Source organism: Octodon degus, unplaced genomic scaffold (assembly GCF_000260255.1).
Source record: "Octodon degus isolate 3935 unplaced genomic scaffold, OctDeg1.0 scaffold00103, whole genome shotgun sequence".
Lineage (NCBI taxonomy): Eukaryota > Metazoa > Chordata > Mammalia > Rodentia > Octodontidae > Octodon > Octodon degus.
Genome location: NW_004524679.1, coordinates 4,904,241 through 4,920,662, shown reverse-complemented (window position 1 = coordinate 4,920,662; position 16,422 = coordinate 4,904,241). Strand labels below are relative to the sequence as shown.

Here is a 16,422-nt window from a genome sequence, read left to right as displayed (position 1 = left end):
CTAGAATTTGTTTCTCATAGTTCTAGATGTTGGAAGTCTGAGGTCAAGGTACTGCAAAAATAGAAGCCTCATTTTGAAGCTTCTTTTCTTAGCTTGTAGATAGCCATCTCTCTGTATGCACACATAACATCTTGTTCATGGTCCCAAGGGAAGGAGAGAGGAGAGACAGACAAGGGTGAGGGAGACACACACACACACACACACACACACGCAGGCAGACAGACCGAGAGAGAGACAAAGGCAGAGAGAGAGAGAGAGAGAGAGAGAGAGAGAGAGAGAGAGAGAAAGAGAGATTGGTAGCTGACGTCCACTCCTCTTCTTATAAGGCAACCTCTTTTATTGAGCTAGGTCCTACCCTTATGACTTCACTGAACTATTATCACTACCTTCTAGGCTCTATCTTCATATACAGTCATGTTTGGGATTAATTAGGCTTTCAACATACAAATGTTATGGGAGCAGAGGGCAGTTTACACCACCTCTTTTTTGGGAACCTGGATGTAGTATTGATTTCTGATCTATGACAGTTGAAAATAAAAACTAGATCCTTTGTGCTAGAGAAGTAAAATTCCTGGCTGGTGAGATAGCTCAATGGAGTAAAGTGCCTGCTTAGGCAAGCTTAGGCAAGTGCAGGGACAGTAGTTTGTCCTTGGTACCATATGACATGCTAGCCCTGTCCACAGGGTGGGCTGACCTGGCCAGCTGGCTGAGATGGCCAATTGTAGTGGCCCATGCCCGTGATCCCAGTACTGGGGAGGCTGAAAGCAAAAGGATCATGAGTCTGAGCTATGTAGTGAGACCTTGTAACAACAAAATACATAAATAAAAGAAAAATAAAATTCCCTCTTTCTCATATCTCAAGGACATGAATCTTCCCTAATACTTAGAAATTAGTTAAAATTTTTAAAAGCTAGGATTTGATGATATAACTTAAACTTATCTATACATGCTGGAGGGCCTAGATAGCATATTTATCTTTGAAGCATCCTATCCTAATTTCAGGCAGAACAGCATTACAACATTCTAGTAAGATGTGTTCTGCATTGTGTTTAGTATTCTATAGTAAATTTGTTTCAGAAGTGAAACAGGGTTCACATCTACAATGTGACAATTTTTTTTATTACTTTTATTGAGAAAAAATTGCGATGTGACAGCTTCAAAACAGGTTGGTAGGAGTGTTACAACAATTAATACATTGATATTGTTGTCTTTGTAGTAGTCATTCATAGCACAAGATGCAGACATGATATCTTGTCCAAACACTATTAGTACAAATCTTTCTTCTTATTGAATTAAGAGAAAGTAGCTTTATATCTACCCTAACTATTTTGTATATACAGATACAAAATTGTCCTTCATTTATGTCACTGTTTTTATTCAGTTTTGTCATAGATGGGTATTTCATCACCATCCAAATACTGTAGGTGCATGAATTCAGCAAGATAATCCAATGTAGTACAGTAGTCCACAATAGTAGTGGGTTATCCACAGATCTGGCAATGTCCAAATCTGATGACTTGAGATTTTCACAGCTCAGCATATTAACATGGCGTGGCTTTTCATACCTTGTTTCTATACTTTTCTGCTGGATGGTTAAGACCAAGATAAAGCAAGACCTATATAACAAAGCATGTAACTTTTGTATCTGACACGCTCAGTCAAGTCCCCTCAGGGTTTACCCTGAAACCCTGCACCGCACTTTGTAGATCCTTTGTCAGTGTCAGCCATGTGGATGAGTCATGGCCATTGTTAGAGCAATTTGCTCTTTGAGAAAGCCTGAGAGAACATTTTCTCTCCATGTGACTCTCTTTAGGCACACACTACATTATGGATCACATTCCTCTGTGGCCCCATAATCTCCTTGATCAGAAAATTTGGGGCACAACTGAGTTACATGATGTTACAGTACAGGTTCTTCTATGTCCTGAGTCCTCACTGACCTTGAAAGATGAGGGCCAAAATGTTGGCATTCCTTGTAGCCCTCCTTTTTCTCTAATTTTGGTCTGCAAACTTAGGTTGTTAGCCCTCCAGAAGAGCAGCTTATTATTGCTCTACAACATATGCAGATGGATTTAACCTCACTATCTGTCTGAATATCAAACATCTTAGGCATAAGATGAAACATCTTTTAAAAAAAACATTTACTAGAGATACAGTCTGGCCATAATTGGTATGTCTTCACAAAGCAGTACATATTTAGAAGGCCAGAATGGCAGGCATTCCAAACATGAACCCACTATTACACATTGCTCTCTTCGGTGCAGTCGCTTAGTTCACATGTATCAGCATATATAGTTAGTCAGGGTGAGAATCCCACCCAGTAACTGCTAGATTAAACAAACTGCTGATAGTTCTCAGGATCATTGCCTTAACCATCTAATATGTATAAATGTATAGATTTGCGCCTGTCATGTTTCCTAGCCTTTCTCCTTCCCCTCTTTTTGTTGTCTAATACTCAAGTTCTCACTTTCCTTTTAATTGTGTTATACCTTTCTATTTATATTTATTCTTTTGAGTTCTTATATTAGGTAGACTATATGATATTTACACATGTGGGTCTGGTTTATTTCACTTGTGAGTATATCTTCAAGTGGCATCCACTTCAATATGAAAGCTTCGATTTTATCATTTTTTATAGCTGAGTAATACTCCATTGTATAAAAATAACAAATAGTTTTCATCCATTCTTCTTTATCCATTTTCTATTTGGTTGGGTTTGTTTCCTTTTGTTTTGTTTTCCGGTTATTTTTCTTCTCTCTTTTTTTTTCTTTCTATTCTTTTTTCATTATTTAGGTTTCTTTACTTTCTTTTTTCTACTTACCTTTCTCTTCTCAACTACTACTTAATTTTACGATATTTTCATGAGTATATACTGTTTCTTCTCTTTTTGATTCACTTCAGTACTCCATCACTTTCTCTTTCCTTCTTTCTCTGCAGTGTTCTCTAGTTTCCCAAAACATGGATAATTATCCTTTGCCATCGAGCCTTTCTTCTACTGTATTTAAACTTTATTTATCTGTCTTATCCCTTACACCTCTTAACACTCTCCCACAACAGGGCAAAATCACTCCATTAACGGGAAATCATTACACACAACTTCCCAGTATATGATAGATATTGTTATCTAACTGTAGAATTTGCTTCTATGGTTAAAGGTATCAGGTTAATAGTTACCACAGTTTATCAGTAGCTTGCCTCTATTTGAAGCTATTCTTACTGCTAACTACACTACTTTATCTAAGCTGTCATACATGTTATAATCAGTCTTTTTCCCTTGTATGATAGCACTGTGACTGCATGGGGTTATATCACAGTCATTCTACAAGTGGACTGTAATCAAAAGCATAGTCCATTACCAAAGAACTGAGTGCTGAGCCAAATAGCAATATTTCATCCTTTACCAAATGGGAAGACAGTTTCTTGGGATAGACATAGAGAACTACCTATATCTAGAAGACATCCCTGAAGAACAGACATCTCCTAGGGAATGCATAACACTAGTGATAAAACTATGTACCATAAAAAATCAGCATCAACACAGAAAACAATATAAAACAGAAAATAACAAGACACAGAAGCAAAATGCACCCCCAAATCCCAAGCCCATGCAGTACAAACCCAGAACACAATGAAATAGCAGAAATTTGAAGTCAAGCACTGGACATTTATGAAATGACAGCAAAGCAAGTGGAAAATACTACAAAAATAATCTCTAAGGTACAAAGAGAAATTATTGCAATAAAATACAGAATATTTACTCATACTTAGCCATAAATCCCTCTGCCCAAGACCTTGCACCTATAGGATATAGAGGGCACTACATTCCTGCTTGGTTGCCATAGCAACAAATAAACTATTTAAGCAGGTAGGGAACAAAGACCTGGGCTCAAATATTTGCCTTGATCCAAATGAAAGATATTAGAGCAGGCATGGATGAAAAATAGAAGATCATAGGAAAATGGTGGAAATCATAAATATCCAACTTGAGAAAGAAGTGGAATCAATGAAACAGATATAAACAGAAATTCAAGAAATTAAAATCCCTTTTGAAAGTGTACACAATAGAACCAGGGAGATATGTCAGCTATATAAGTACTTGACTGGCAAATGCAAGGTTATGAGTTCGATCTCTGGTAGCAAAAAAAAAAAAAAAAAAGAAAAAAAGAAAAAGAAAAGTATACAAAACAAATTGAATAATGGTGGAGATAGAATATAGATATAGAAGCCAGATTTGTGGCTATCAATAATGAAAATAGATAAATATCTTAAAAATAGCAAGTGTCCATGAAAAAGCAATCCACTGCTGCAATATTAGGCAAGGAAGAATAAGATAAGATTTACAGGGTTTAGTAAGAAAATTGGAGACAGTACAAATGTTACAAAACTCTTCACAGGTACAATAGCAGATAGCATCACAAACATGGCTAACAAATTTGACATAAAAAATGCAGAATATAGAACTCCAAACAGCCATGACCAAAATATACTAACGCCAGGGGATACAATAATCAAGATTTGAGAAATTCAGCACAACAACAAAATATTAAAAGCAGTCAGAAAAAACAAACAAATCGAGGGCTGGCCAAATAGCTCAGTGGATTAAAGCACTTGCTTAGGCAAATGCAGGGGCTGGGGTTCAATCTTGGCCTGCAGGTGCTGGCCTCTCCCCTAGAATATCGTGAGACAGCAAATGACACTTGGTGTGGTGGTAAATGCCTGTAATCCCAGCGCTTGGGAAGCTGAAAAATAGGAAGGATCACTAGGAGTCTCATCTGTGTAGTGTGATCCTGTACAGCTTGTACTAAATACATTTTAAAAAAGAAAAAATGAACACATCACATATAAAGGAAAGCCCATCAAATCACAGCAGACTTTGTAAAGGTTGGAATTAGATATATTGCCTATGGGAGACCAAATTAAAAGGAATTACAGGACTTTTATTAATTAGCCAGCGACCTATGTGCTCCCCTCCCCATCTGGGAAGACACAAAGACCCAGGTCTTTGTTTTCTACCTGCTTTGATAGTTTATTTGTTGCTATGGCAACCAGGCAGAAATGTAGTGCCCTCTATATCTTATAGGTGCAAGGTCTTGGGCAGAGGGATTTATTGCTAAGCATGAGCAAATATTTTGTATCTTATTGCCCTAAATGAGTCGTATCTCCTCTTTATCTCCTATACGTTTGTGAAGTTCTGAAAGGGCAGGAGAAGCAGTGAGGAATGCAGTAATTTAGGCAAAGCTGCTTCTATGTAAATACTTAAGGTAGGGGTTAAATTAAATTGAATTCTGCTTAAGTCTTTTACTTCTAAAAGTGAATTAGGTAGTTTGCTAGATGCCATCACTTACAACTTCTCAACATACACCTACAAATCTAGGGGAATTTGGAATGAGGTTTCTTCAAACTCAAAAAGAAAACAACCTTCAACCCAGATTGATGTTCGGCTTTTTAAAATTGATAGAGAAATAAGATACTTACATGGCAAAGAACATTTAAGTAAATTCAAGACCACCAAACCAGCACTTCAGAGCACTCTAAAACATATATTAGAAAAAGAAAATGAAGATCAAAATCAAAAGAACAGCAATAGAAAGAAGCCATCAGGCAATGAAGCAATTAAACAGAGGTTAAAGACAGGGAACCAACAAGAAAACAATATATGAAAGATAGACCAATACATATCTCTTATAACCATCAATGTAAATAGTCTCAATTGACCAATCAAAAGAAACAAACTGGTAGAATCTATCAAGACACAAACTCTAGCAATACGCTATATTCAAGAAACATACTTAACTCAAAAAGAAATTCATAGAATAAAAGTCAAAGGATGGAAAACAATACTTTATGTGATAGGTTCATAGAATAAAGGAGGGATAGCTATTCTGTTTGCAGAAAATGTGAACTTTAAGTCAAGACTGATAAAAAGAGACAAGAAAAACACTACATACTTGCTAAGAAGACTACAAAAAGAAGAGATAACAATCATAAATGTATATGTACCAAATACCAGTGTACCAAACAACATAAAACAAATATTAAGACAGATGAAAAATCAAATAAGCACTAAGACAAATATAATGGCAGACCTTAATACCCCACTCTCACAATTAGATAGATCAATTAGACAAAAAAATCAACAAAGAAATATCAAAATTAAAACCAACCTATGAACAAATGGACTTAGTTGATGTCTACAGTGTTCTACACCACAGCATCAGAACATATGTTTTTCTCAGCTGCATATTGGGAGTTCTCCAAAATGGACAACATATTAGCCCACAGAACATGCTTAAGACATGCAGAGCCACTGAAATTATCCCATACATATTATCTGACCATAGTGAAATGAAATTAAAAGTTAAAGATGCAACCACAAAACCTACATAAGCACATGGAAATTAAACAGCACCCTCCTGAACAACAAATGACGTACAGAGGAAATTACAGAATAAATTAAACAGCATCTACAATTGAATGAAAATGCTGATAAAACATACTGGAATTTATGGGACACAAAAAACCAGCCCTATGAGGAAAATTTATTTTTTTTTTCATTTATTTAGTTCAGGGTCTACAGAGTCTCACTACACAGATCGGACTCATAGTGATACTCCTGTTTTTCAGCCTCCCAAGCACTAGGACTACAGGCGTGTGCCATCAATCCCATTCTCAATCACCACCTCAGCATGCTCGCGGAGTGGGGTTGGCATGGCACACTCGGGATCAAACCCTTGTCCCTGTGTCTGCCTAAGCAGGCACTTTAATCTGCGGAGCTATCTGGTGGGCCCTCTATGAGGAAAATTTATAGCAGTGAATTCTCACATCCCAAAAAAAGGTGCTCTGAAAAGGAACTTAAGGTTGAACTCCAAACTCCTAGAAAGGGAAGAACAAATCAAACCCAAAGATCACATAAGAGGAAATTATAGAAAGCAGAGCTGAAATTAATGCAATTGAGACTAACAAAACAATACAGATAATCAGTGAATCAGAGTTGGTTCTTTGAAAGACTAAATAAAATTAATAAACCCTTATGCAACTTCATCAAAAAGAAGAAAGAAATGACTCAAATTTAAACAATTAGGAATGCAAATGGTAAAATCATAATGACTCCTGTGGAAATCTAGAAAATCATCAATACTTCCTTCAAGAACCTGTATTCTAATTAGGTAGAAAACACAGAAAAAATGGACAGATTCCTAGACACATGTGTATTACCAAAATTGAATCAAGAGGATATAAAAATTCTAAATAATCTAATTTCAGTCAACGAAATTAAAAATATAATTTTAAACTTCTCAACAAAAAAAGAGTACTGGCATTAATGAAGTCACTGTTAAATTTACCCAAAATACATAGAACTAATGCCATTTATACTGAAACTCTTTAATAAAATTGAAATGGAAGCAGTATTTACAAAATCATTCCTGGAAGTATTACTCTGATACCTAAATCAGAGAAGGACCCAATGAAAAAAGGGAGCTATAGGCCAATATTCCTGATAAAAAGAGTTGCAAAAATCCATAATAAGATATTAGCAAAAAGAATGCAGCAAATCATCAAGAAGATTATACACCATGACCAAGTAGGATTCATACCAGGGATGCAGAAATGGTTCAACATACAGAAATCAATAAATGGAAAACACCACATTAACAGAGATAAAGACAAAAATCACATGATCATGACAATAGACTCAAAAATCTTGATAACGTTCAACAATCACTCATGATAAAACATTACAGAAAACTGGAATAGATTATCTTAACCTCAATTTTATAAAAAGCCTACTAATGACAAACCAATATCTAGAACCATAGTGTGTGGTCAACAGATGAAACTTTCACTTTAAAATGAGGAACAAGGCAAGGATATCCACTATTGACACTCTTATTCAATATAATTCCGGAAACATTAGCCAGACTGATTATAAAAGAAAGAAATAGAATTAATAAAGACAAAAAAGGAAGAATTACACTATCATCATTATTTGCAGATGACATGATACTCTATATAGAAGATCTTTAAAATTGTATCAAAAGTCATATAGATTTAATTATCAAATACAGAAGTGTACTTGAATACAAATTTAACACTCCAAAAATCAACAGTATTCATATACACAAACAACAAACTCACTAAGAGAGAAATTACCACATTCTTTGTAATAGTATAAAAATGAAACACTCAGAAAGTAGATGATCCATACATTGAAAAATACAATACCCTGAAAAAGGAAATCAAAGAGGCTATCAGAAAATGGAAAGCTATTCTTTGCTCACAGATGATAACAACTAACATAGTGAAAATGGGCATATTCCCAAAATTGTTGCACAAGTTTAATACAATCCCAATCAAAATACCATTACTATATAAAAAAACCAAAAACTAGATAAAACTTTCCTAAAATTCTTTTGAAATCCAAAAAGAGCTGTAATAGCAAAAACAAGTCTCAGGAACAAAGGCAAGGCATGGGATATTAAACATTTTGACTTGATAAAGGCAAAAAACAAAACTAAACAAAACAAAGCATCAGATCTGACAATCAGTGGAACAGATTAGCAGGTGTAGAAACAATTGCAAATACATTCAGCCACCTCATCTTTGACAAAGGACCTAACATATTCAATGAAAGATAAACTTTTTAATTAATGGTGCTGGAACAATGGGCATTCCACATGCCACAAACTAAAACAAGACCCATGTCTCTCACCATGCACTGAACTAAAATCAAAATGGATCACAGACCCAAATAATAAAGCAAAAATTTTAAATCTGCTGCAAGAGAGAATAGGCAGAACTCTTGAAGACATAGGTGTAGGCAAAGATTTCCTAAACAAAACCTGATTTCTCAGGAAAAAAATACAAAGAATTATTAACTAGGATCTTACCATGTTAAAAAGTTCTCACATAACAAAAGAAGTCCCCAAAAGAATAAAAAGATAAGGCAGAGAGTGGGCAAAAATTTACCCAGTTGTTGTTCAGACAAAGAATTCATATCTAGACCATACAAAGAACTGAAAAAAATCTGATGTCCCAAATTTAGATTAAATAAAAAAATGGGCAACTGGGATTTATAAATACTTTGCAGATGACGAAATACAAATGTCAAATAAATATATGAAATAATGTTCAATATCACTGGCTACTAGAGATTAAAACAAATTAAAACAATTCTGTGATTCCATCTCACTCTAGTAAGAATGGCTATCATGAAGAAGTCAACAAAAGCACTAACAAAGGATCTACAAACTGTGGTATAGGGTTTTATGGTAAATTCTGAGGGGATTTGACTGACCTTGTCAGATACAGAACTTACATTTCTTGTTACACAGGTCTTGCTTTATCTTAGTCTTAACCATCCAGCAGAAAAGTACAAAAACAAAGTATAAAAAGTAAAGCCTTATTAATATGCTCAAGTTAACAACTTCTGACATTGATAGTCCTATGGATAACCCACTACTATTATGGACTACTGGACTATATTGGATTATTTTGCTGAATGCATGCACCTACAGTATTTAAATGGCATTGGAATACCCATCTCTGACAAAACTTAACGAAAAGGGGATATAAATGAAGGATCATTTTGTATCCATATATACAAAATAGGATAGATATACAGCTACTTTCTCTTAATTCAATGAGAAGAAAGTTCTGTACTAATAATGTTTGGACAGGATATCATGTCTGCATCTTGTACTATGAATAACTACCATGAAGACAACAATATGCAATGTGTTAATTATTGTAACTGTCCTACTAACCTGTTTTGAAACTGTCTCATTGCTATTTGTTTCTGAATAAAATTAATTTAAAAAAAGAAGTCAACCAAGTGCTGATGGTATAGACTAAGCGCTTGTTCAGGTCAGCGCAGGGGCCAGGGTTTGATTCCTGGCACCTTATGCCAAACTAGCCCTGCCCCCAGGAGCTCTGAGCTGGCAGTGGAGTCTGGGCATTGTGGTGCATGCCTGTAACCCCAGCATTAGGGAGGCAGAAATCAGGAGAATCACCACGAATTGGAGCTGCATAGTGAGACCCTGCATACACACACACACACACACACACACACACACACACACACACAAATAGAAGTCAACCAATAACAAATGCTGGAGGGTTTAGGGGGGAAAAGGAACACTTCTCTAGTGTTTGAGGGGGTGTAGACTGATGCAACCACTGTGGAAATCAGAGTGGAGATTCCTGAAAAAACTGGCATTAGAGGTCCCAATGAACCTAGCTATCCCCCTCCTGGGTATTTTTCTAGAAGAACTGAAAACATTATACCACAGTGATATATGTGCACCCCTATGTATATCAACACAATTTATCTCTCAGGGTTTTTTTTGTTTGTTTGTTTGTTCCTCCAATATATTTGTCCTTTTTTTCTCCTATAGATGTGTTTAATTTTCAAGTGAATTTTCATTGTTTACCTGGACTTGATCAGGTTGAACAGGCCTCATAGCATCACCAGAAGCACGTGCAGGATTATCCTGAGGTTGATATTCTGATGAAACCCTCTGTTCTCTGCTGTATTATTATTAGAAAAACACAGTGCAGTTAAGACAGAGCATTTGTTTAGTTTTAAATCACTTTTTAATAAGCTTTTTAAATAAAAATGAGTTCTTCCATTTTAAGCTATGCCCAAAAGACAGGAATATTTGCTATCATTTATTGAATGTTTTTCCATTTTAAGGATGTTTTCACATGATCTGATTTACCCAATATTTTTATTGGAAAAAGTTCAAGCAATGTTGAAAGAATTTTGCTGAATATTCATATATTGCTTACAGTGATTCTACCAGTAATATTTTACCATACATATTTTATCATGTATCTGTCCATATATCCATCCCACAAACCATTTTTCCTTATGTTTCATGTAATTGAAAGTAAATTAAATGTATATTGATTTCTAAAAATTACATTATACTATGTAAATAGTTATAAATATCTTTCAAAATAGCTATTCTTAACTGTAATTTGCAGGTGGGAAACCTGAGGCTGAGAAATTTTAAGGAAATTCCTACAATAATATATAGACCAGAGATTTGAGATTTACTGTCTGGGTTTCAAAAGCTTCACTTTATAGCTAGCTGCCTTCACTGCTTTTAGGCTTGTGGTGAAGCAGAAAAATCAGGATGGTTGGGAATGGTGAAAGAAAGCTGCTGATCTCATGGCAGTCAGGAAGGAGAAAGAGGGGTAATCAGGTAGTGAATGAAGAAGGGAGGGAGTGAAGGAGAGAAGGAGGGAAGGAGGGAAGGAAGAGAAGAAGGGAGGAGGGAGGAAGTGGAGAGAGAGAGAGAAAGAGAGAGAGAGAGAGAGAGAGAGAGAGAGAGAGAGAGAGAGAGAGAGAGATTAGCAAGCTTAGGACAAAATATTACTTTTCCAGTTGTGCCTTCAGTGACCTACTTTTGCCAACCATGACCCACTTTTTAAAAATTCATTCCTTCTTCAATGAATTCATTAGTGCAATAACCCACTGACAATGTTATGCCCCCATGATTCAATCACCTTCCAAAGTCCCTACCTCTGAACATGAGTCTTGTGAATACTATTACTCTTTTGATTTGTAATCAAGCTTTTTATTTGTTTTCTTTTGCTTTATTTATTTATTTGTATTTAGGACAGGATGTACATGGTCTCAATGCATAGATCGGACTTGTAGTGATCCTCCTGTTTACAGCCTCTCAAGTGCTGGGATTACAGGCACACTCCACAACACCCAGGCTTATTGTGCCCTCAGTGCACCCCGGGGGTGGGGCCAGCAGGGAAGGCCAGGGGATCGAACCCCTAGGCCCTGCATCTGCCTAAGCAGGCACTCTAATAAGCTGAGCTATTTGGCTGGCCCTTCTTTTGCTTCTTTATGCACAGTGCCTCCATGCTAGTGGACTGCACAGGCAGGACTCCCAAGGTCCTTGTAGCTGCCCAGCATCTGCCTAAGTTCTCAGACAGTGGGACAGGGTGCCAGAAGATCTGCTGCGCCTCCATGCTGGTGGCAGACCACAATTTTCCTTTAATTACTTTGAATATCACAACTGTTAGAAGGTAGACTATGTATTATTCTACTCTCTTTATAGAAGACGAAGAAGAGGCTGAGTAAGTCATTAGAAGATTATAATACAAATCCAGTACTCTATAAAACCTTACAATGGAAAGTTACAAATAATACTTTCAAATGACTTATTTATAAGTATAGTTTCTAATTTTTATGATTGTTTAACATCTTAGTGAGTTTCCAACCTATATCAAGTGCTGAGATTAAACTCTTCATACTACTTTAAATTTGCAAAATTAATATATTGAACATATATATATATATATATATATGTACTACTTTAAAGAATATGGAATAATGATAAAAACAAGATGAAGAGTTTGAAATGACAAAAGGTTGGAGAGCTTATTTCCATTCTCTCAGAGACAATTATATAGTTATTAAAATTTTTGAATTTTTTAAATGTTGCAAGCCTATTTCTAAGGGTGACAGGCTCACAGTATCTACTCTTTCAATTTAAAGTAATATTTCAAACTATTCTCATAATACTTGGAAAGTAACATTATATTTCATTGGGGAATGGTACTTTCAAGTAGATGCTAATTTTCATTAATTGATATAAAACTGAAAATTTTCTGCAATGCTCCTTTATCTCTAACATTCAGAGATAGTAAAATTAAAATGCTATAGTTTGCTTTTAAACAAAGAAATAAAGAGAATGAAACAGACATTATAACATCCAATGCACTGTTTTATCTAATTGTATTCTAGCATAGAATTTAAACCTAATACCAGACTTATCCCTGTAACGTTGACCAAGTTATTTAATCTACTTGTGCCTAAGGAAACTCATTAGTGCTTTATTTTTTGTTTTTTAAAAAGCTTTATTCATAAATAGACAAAATTCATGAATTGTCATATTTCTTTTTAGAGGACACAAGTCTAGAATTATTTTTTGCATAGCTCATTTAGGTTTCATTATTCTTTGCATAGCTCATTTAGGTTTCATTACTGATAATTATATTGTACTACTATCTGCACCATGTACACTTACATTAAAACAGTACTACTTTTATAACTTTAACAATCTAATATTGTCTTCCTTGATTACCCTTTAGTATGATTTTTTATTGAATGCTTAAAATGAGTAACTTTTGTGCTGCTTGATAGAAAAAAAATGTTACCAAGCAAACCTATGATATTTCAAAAAGGTCTTTTAATGAAATTTATAAAGGAATATAATTTAATATCTACCAAAAAATGAATTACTTTTCTTGGTGAGCTAAGTTAAATATCGGCATATGATTGAGGCAAATATTTATAATAGCAAATGAAATATGTAAGCTTCCTTTAGCCATTTTAGACTAAATCTTATTACATTAAGTCCCTGACTTATGAACATCTGAATTGTGAATTTTCACAGGTGAACCAGCCTCCCATTAGAAACATTCCTAGTGTTTAGCTCACATGTCTACCTTACCATTTTAAGGTAACTGTGAAAGTAAAAATATAACATTACTGACAGGGTTAAATGAATTGATTGGTGTGAAACATTAATAATTCTGCTTGACAAACATCATAATCCCTCAATAAATGACTACTGCTCTCATTAGTATTTTCACCATTTCAGTAGGGTGATTGGTATAATTATAAACATATTTCATAGATTAAAAGAAATTAAATCCCAGAGGTGAAGAAACATGTCTAATACAGTCCATTACAGTCAATTCTATTGGGCTCTTCTTTCCATTTCTCTAACATCATTGCTGGGACTCAGGAGTAGGTAGAAGGTACTGATACAGCAGCCTTTCTTCCTCTGTTTTCCATGTTGTTAGTGCAGTATGCTTAGTGCACACAAATACTGCCCTAGTGGAAAGAAAGCACTGAAATAGGACAACCATTTTGGTGAGCATGTGGTTTTTATCTGAGGTAGGGGTTTTCCAGGTTTTGCTCTTTCTGAATCCTGAACAAAATATTCCTGGTTTGGAACTATTATTTTTCCCTTTGTTACAATTTAATTTAAATGTTGATTACTATGAAAAAGAACACACCAGTTGGGTCCATAATAAATACTATTTTTTGATTCATTTGGTGACCTCACAAATTATCCAATAATTTTATTGATATTTAGAAATTTCTTACCGGCTATCATCCATATTCTTCTTTGACTTCCTTTTACAGTAGTGGATAGTCTGGATTGTTATACCAACTATTAAAGCCAGTCCCACTCCAGGCAATGTTGCTACTAAAATCAGGTCCAGAGTATTCCAGAGTTGGTCACATTTGGCCCCCATATACCAGTAGTTTGCCCACTGGCCTCTAAAATATGGACATCTAGAGATAATAGAAAAAGAGTGGTCACAAATTAGAAAAATCCAAATGGTCTTATCTGAGTCAATCAAACATTTCATTGTTATTCAAATATAACGTTTCTGTTTAGGTCCTGAAGAGATTTCTATTATTCTCTTTTCACTTGAGCAAATATTCTCTACCTACAACTTTGAACGTGTTCAATCAGCATGCAGAAAAATAACAGAGTTTTCCAATCATTAGCAAACAAAGATGCACACTTCCTAATAAAAAAAATCTCATCCAAAATTACTGTTTCACGATTATTTTAAAAACTATCCACTTTGGCCATTGCTCATACTTGCATTCATGTTGGCTACTTATGTCAGTGATATGAAAAGCTTTTGAAGGAGATAGGCTACCAGTTTTGTACTTGCTAGCTGTGCATTCTTCCCTCCATCCCCTACAGAAATGGGTATGTTAACAAACTGGCTCTGCTATTATGCAACAAATGCAAGAAACTTAAAGAAACAATAGATTATCTACCAACAAAATATGCCTATTTCCACCTTTCCCACGACTACTGATTTTCCTCATTTTATAAAAATAAGTCACTCATATAAAACCTTCTATTATTTTTATAAAGCTTCGGAACTCTACCAAACTTTGTGAATAAGATTGTGTAGTGTGTTTATGGCCATACCATCCTGGACGTGCTTGATCTCATCTGATTGGGTGTTGCAAAGACTGAAAACTATGGTATACACCTACATAGAAATGTCTATTGATTGGGGGTTAGGAAGAATATGAATTCTCCTCATGTCCCATGGAAGAGACTAGTGGAGAGATTTGTTTTAGAGATTGCTTTATTGTGTTTTGCAGAACTGATATATGATTATCCAATTGAACAGTAAACACCAGAATGTAAGTAAACTATGCGTGGTTTGTGTTGTTGCAATATTTCATTACTACTCTCATGACTGACATTAGAAAACTGGTTAGATGTCTACTATGGACTTTCAGAGACTTGATGGTCTAGGATTCTCTAAGAAAATTCATCTAGAGCTTGTCATAAGTAGTATGGATCCTAATGGATTCCTTCCTGGAAAAAGACTTTGATAATATGTTTGGGACGAGGGAGAAGGCTCAGTGGAATATTTGCTTCTCTGGAAAGCACAAGGGCCTGAGTTCAATCCCCGGTTCTGCCAAAGGAAAAAAAAAATCAGATAACATATTTATCCTTTTCCCTACGGATGAATCAAAAAAGAATCATCTGGAGACCCAGTCCTAGCCCAGGTCCGGTGAGTGTATGGAGAGCATCCTGCTACCCTGCACCGGTGGAACCAGTCCCACCTCAGGCAAAGCATGGGCCAGACCCTCTCCCACCCCCTTGGGCCACCCCCAACCACTCTGCATTACCTCACCCACCCCGCCCACCGAGTAGGAATTTCTGCCGCATTCCAGGAACCCAAAAACCCAGTCCTAGCCCAGGTCCGGTGAGTGTGTGGAGAGCTTCCTGCTACCCTATGCAAGCGGGACCAGTGCCAACCCAGGTGCAGCGTGGGCCAGACCCTCTCCCACCCCCTTAGGCCACCCCCCACCACTCCGAAGCAACTCCCTCACCCCACCCCCCGAGTAGGAATTTCTGCCGCTTTCCGGGAATCCCCAGATACAGTCCTAGCCCAGGTCCGGTGAGTGTATGGGAGAGCTTCCTCTGCCCCTACTTCACCTTGCCCCCTCCAGGCACACCTCAGGCCTGGCATACACGCCTGGGGTTTGACCCTGCAGCTGCAATCACTGCAGAGAATGTAGAGGACAGATCCACCCAGCTAGTCCTGGAGCAGAACATCTTGCCACAGGGGCACAACGGGTTCACCCTCAAGGGCAGCAGCAGGAAGGAGCTGAGCACAGCAGCCAGACCCAAGCCAGAGGCAGCTGGATAAGTCCAAACTTTGTAGAGCTGCACCTGAACTTCAGGACGTTCGAAGGTTATAACTACAGCAAAGATCTACAACAAAGGTGAGAAGACAGTGCTACACAAAATGACAAGAAGGAACAAAATTCAACCTCAGAACCCAAGCCCACCCATAACAAGTGCAGAGGACACTAACACAGAAAAAATTGGAAATCACACAGCT

At 36.3% G+C, this 16,422-nt stretch overlaps 1 protein-coding gene across 2 annotated transcripts in view; it reads right to left on the bottom strand.

Annotated features, from left to right (window-relative positions):
- LOC101577620 overlaps positions 1–16,422 on the bottom strand; it is an 84,506-nt gene that overhangs the window by 38,310 nt on the left and 29,774 nt on the right. The window contains exons 3-4 of one of the 2 annotated variants that reach the window (XM_004638833.2): positions 14,138–14,329; positions 10,431–10,527 (exon numbers count right to left, since the gene is read on the bottom strand). In XM_004638833.2, the coding sequence (XP_004638890.2) occupies positions 10,431–10,527; positions 14,138–14,329 (289 nt within the window). The remainder of the gene's footprint in view (positions 1–10,430; positions 10,528–14,137; positions 14,330–16,422) is intronic. The other variant, XM_023723793.1, reaches the window with a different exon arrangement.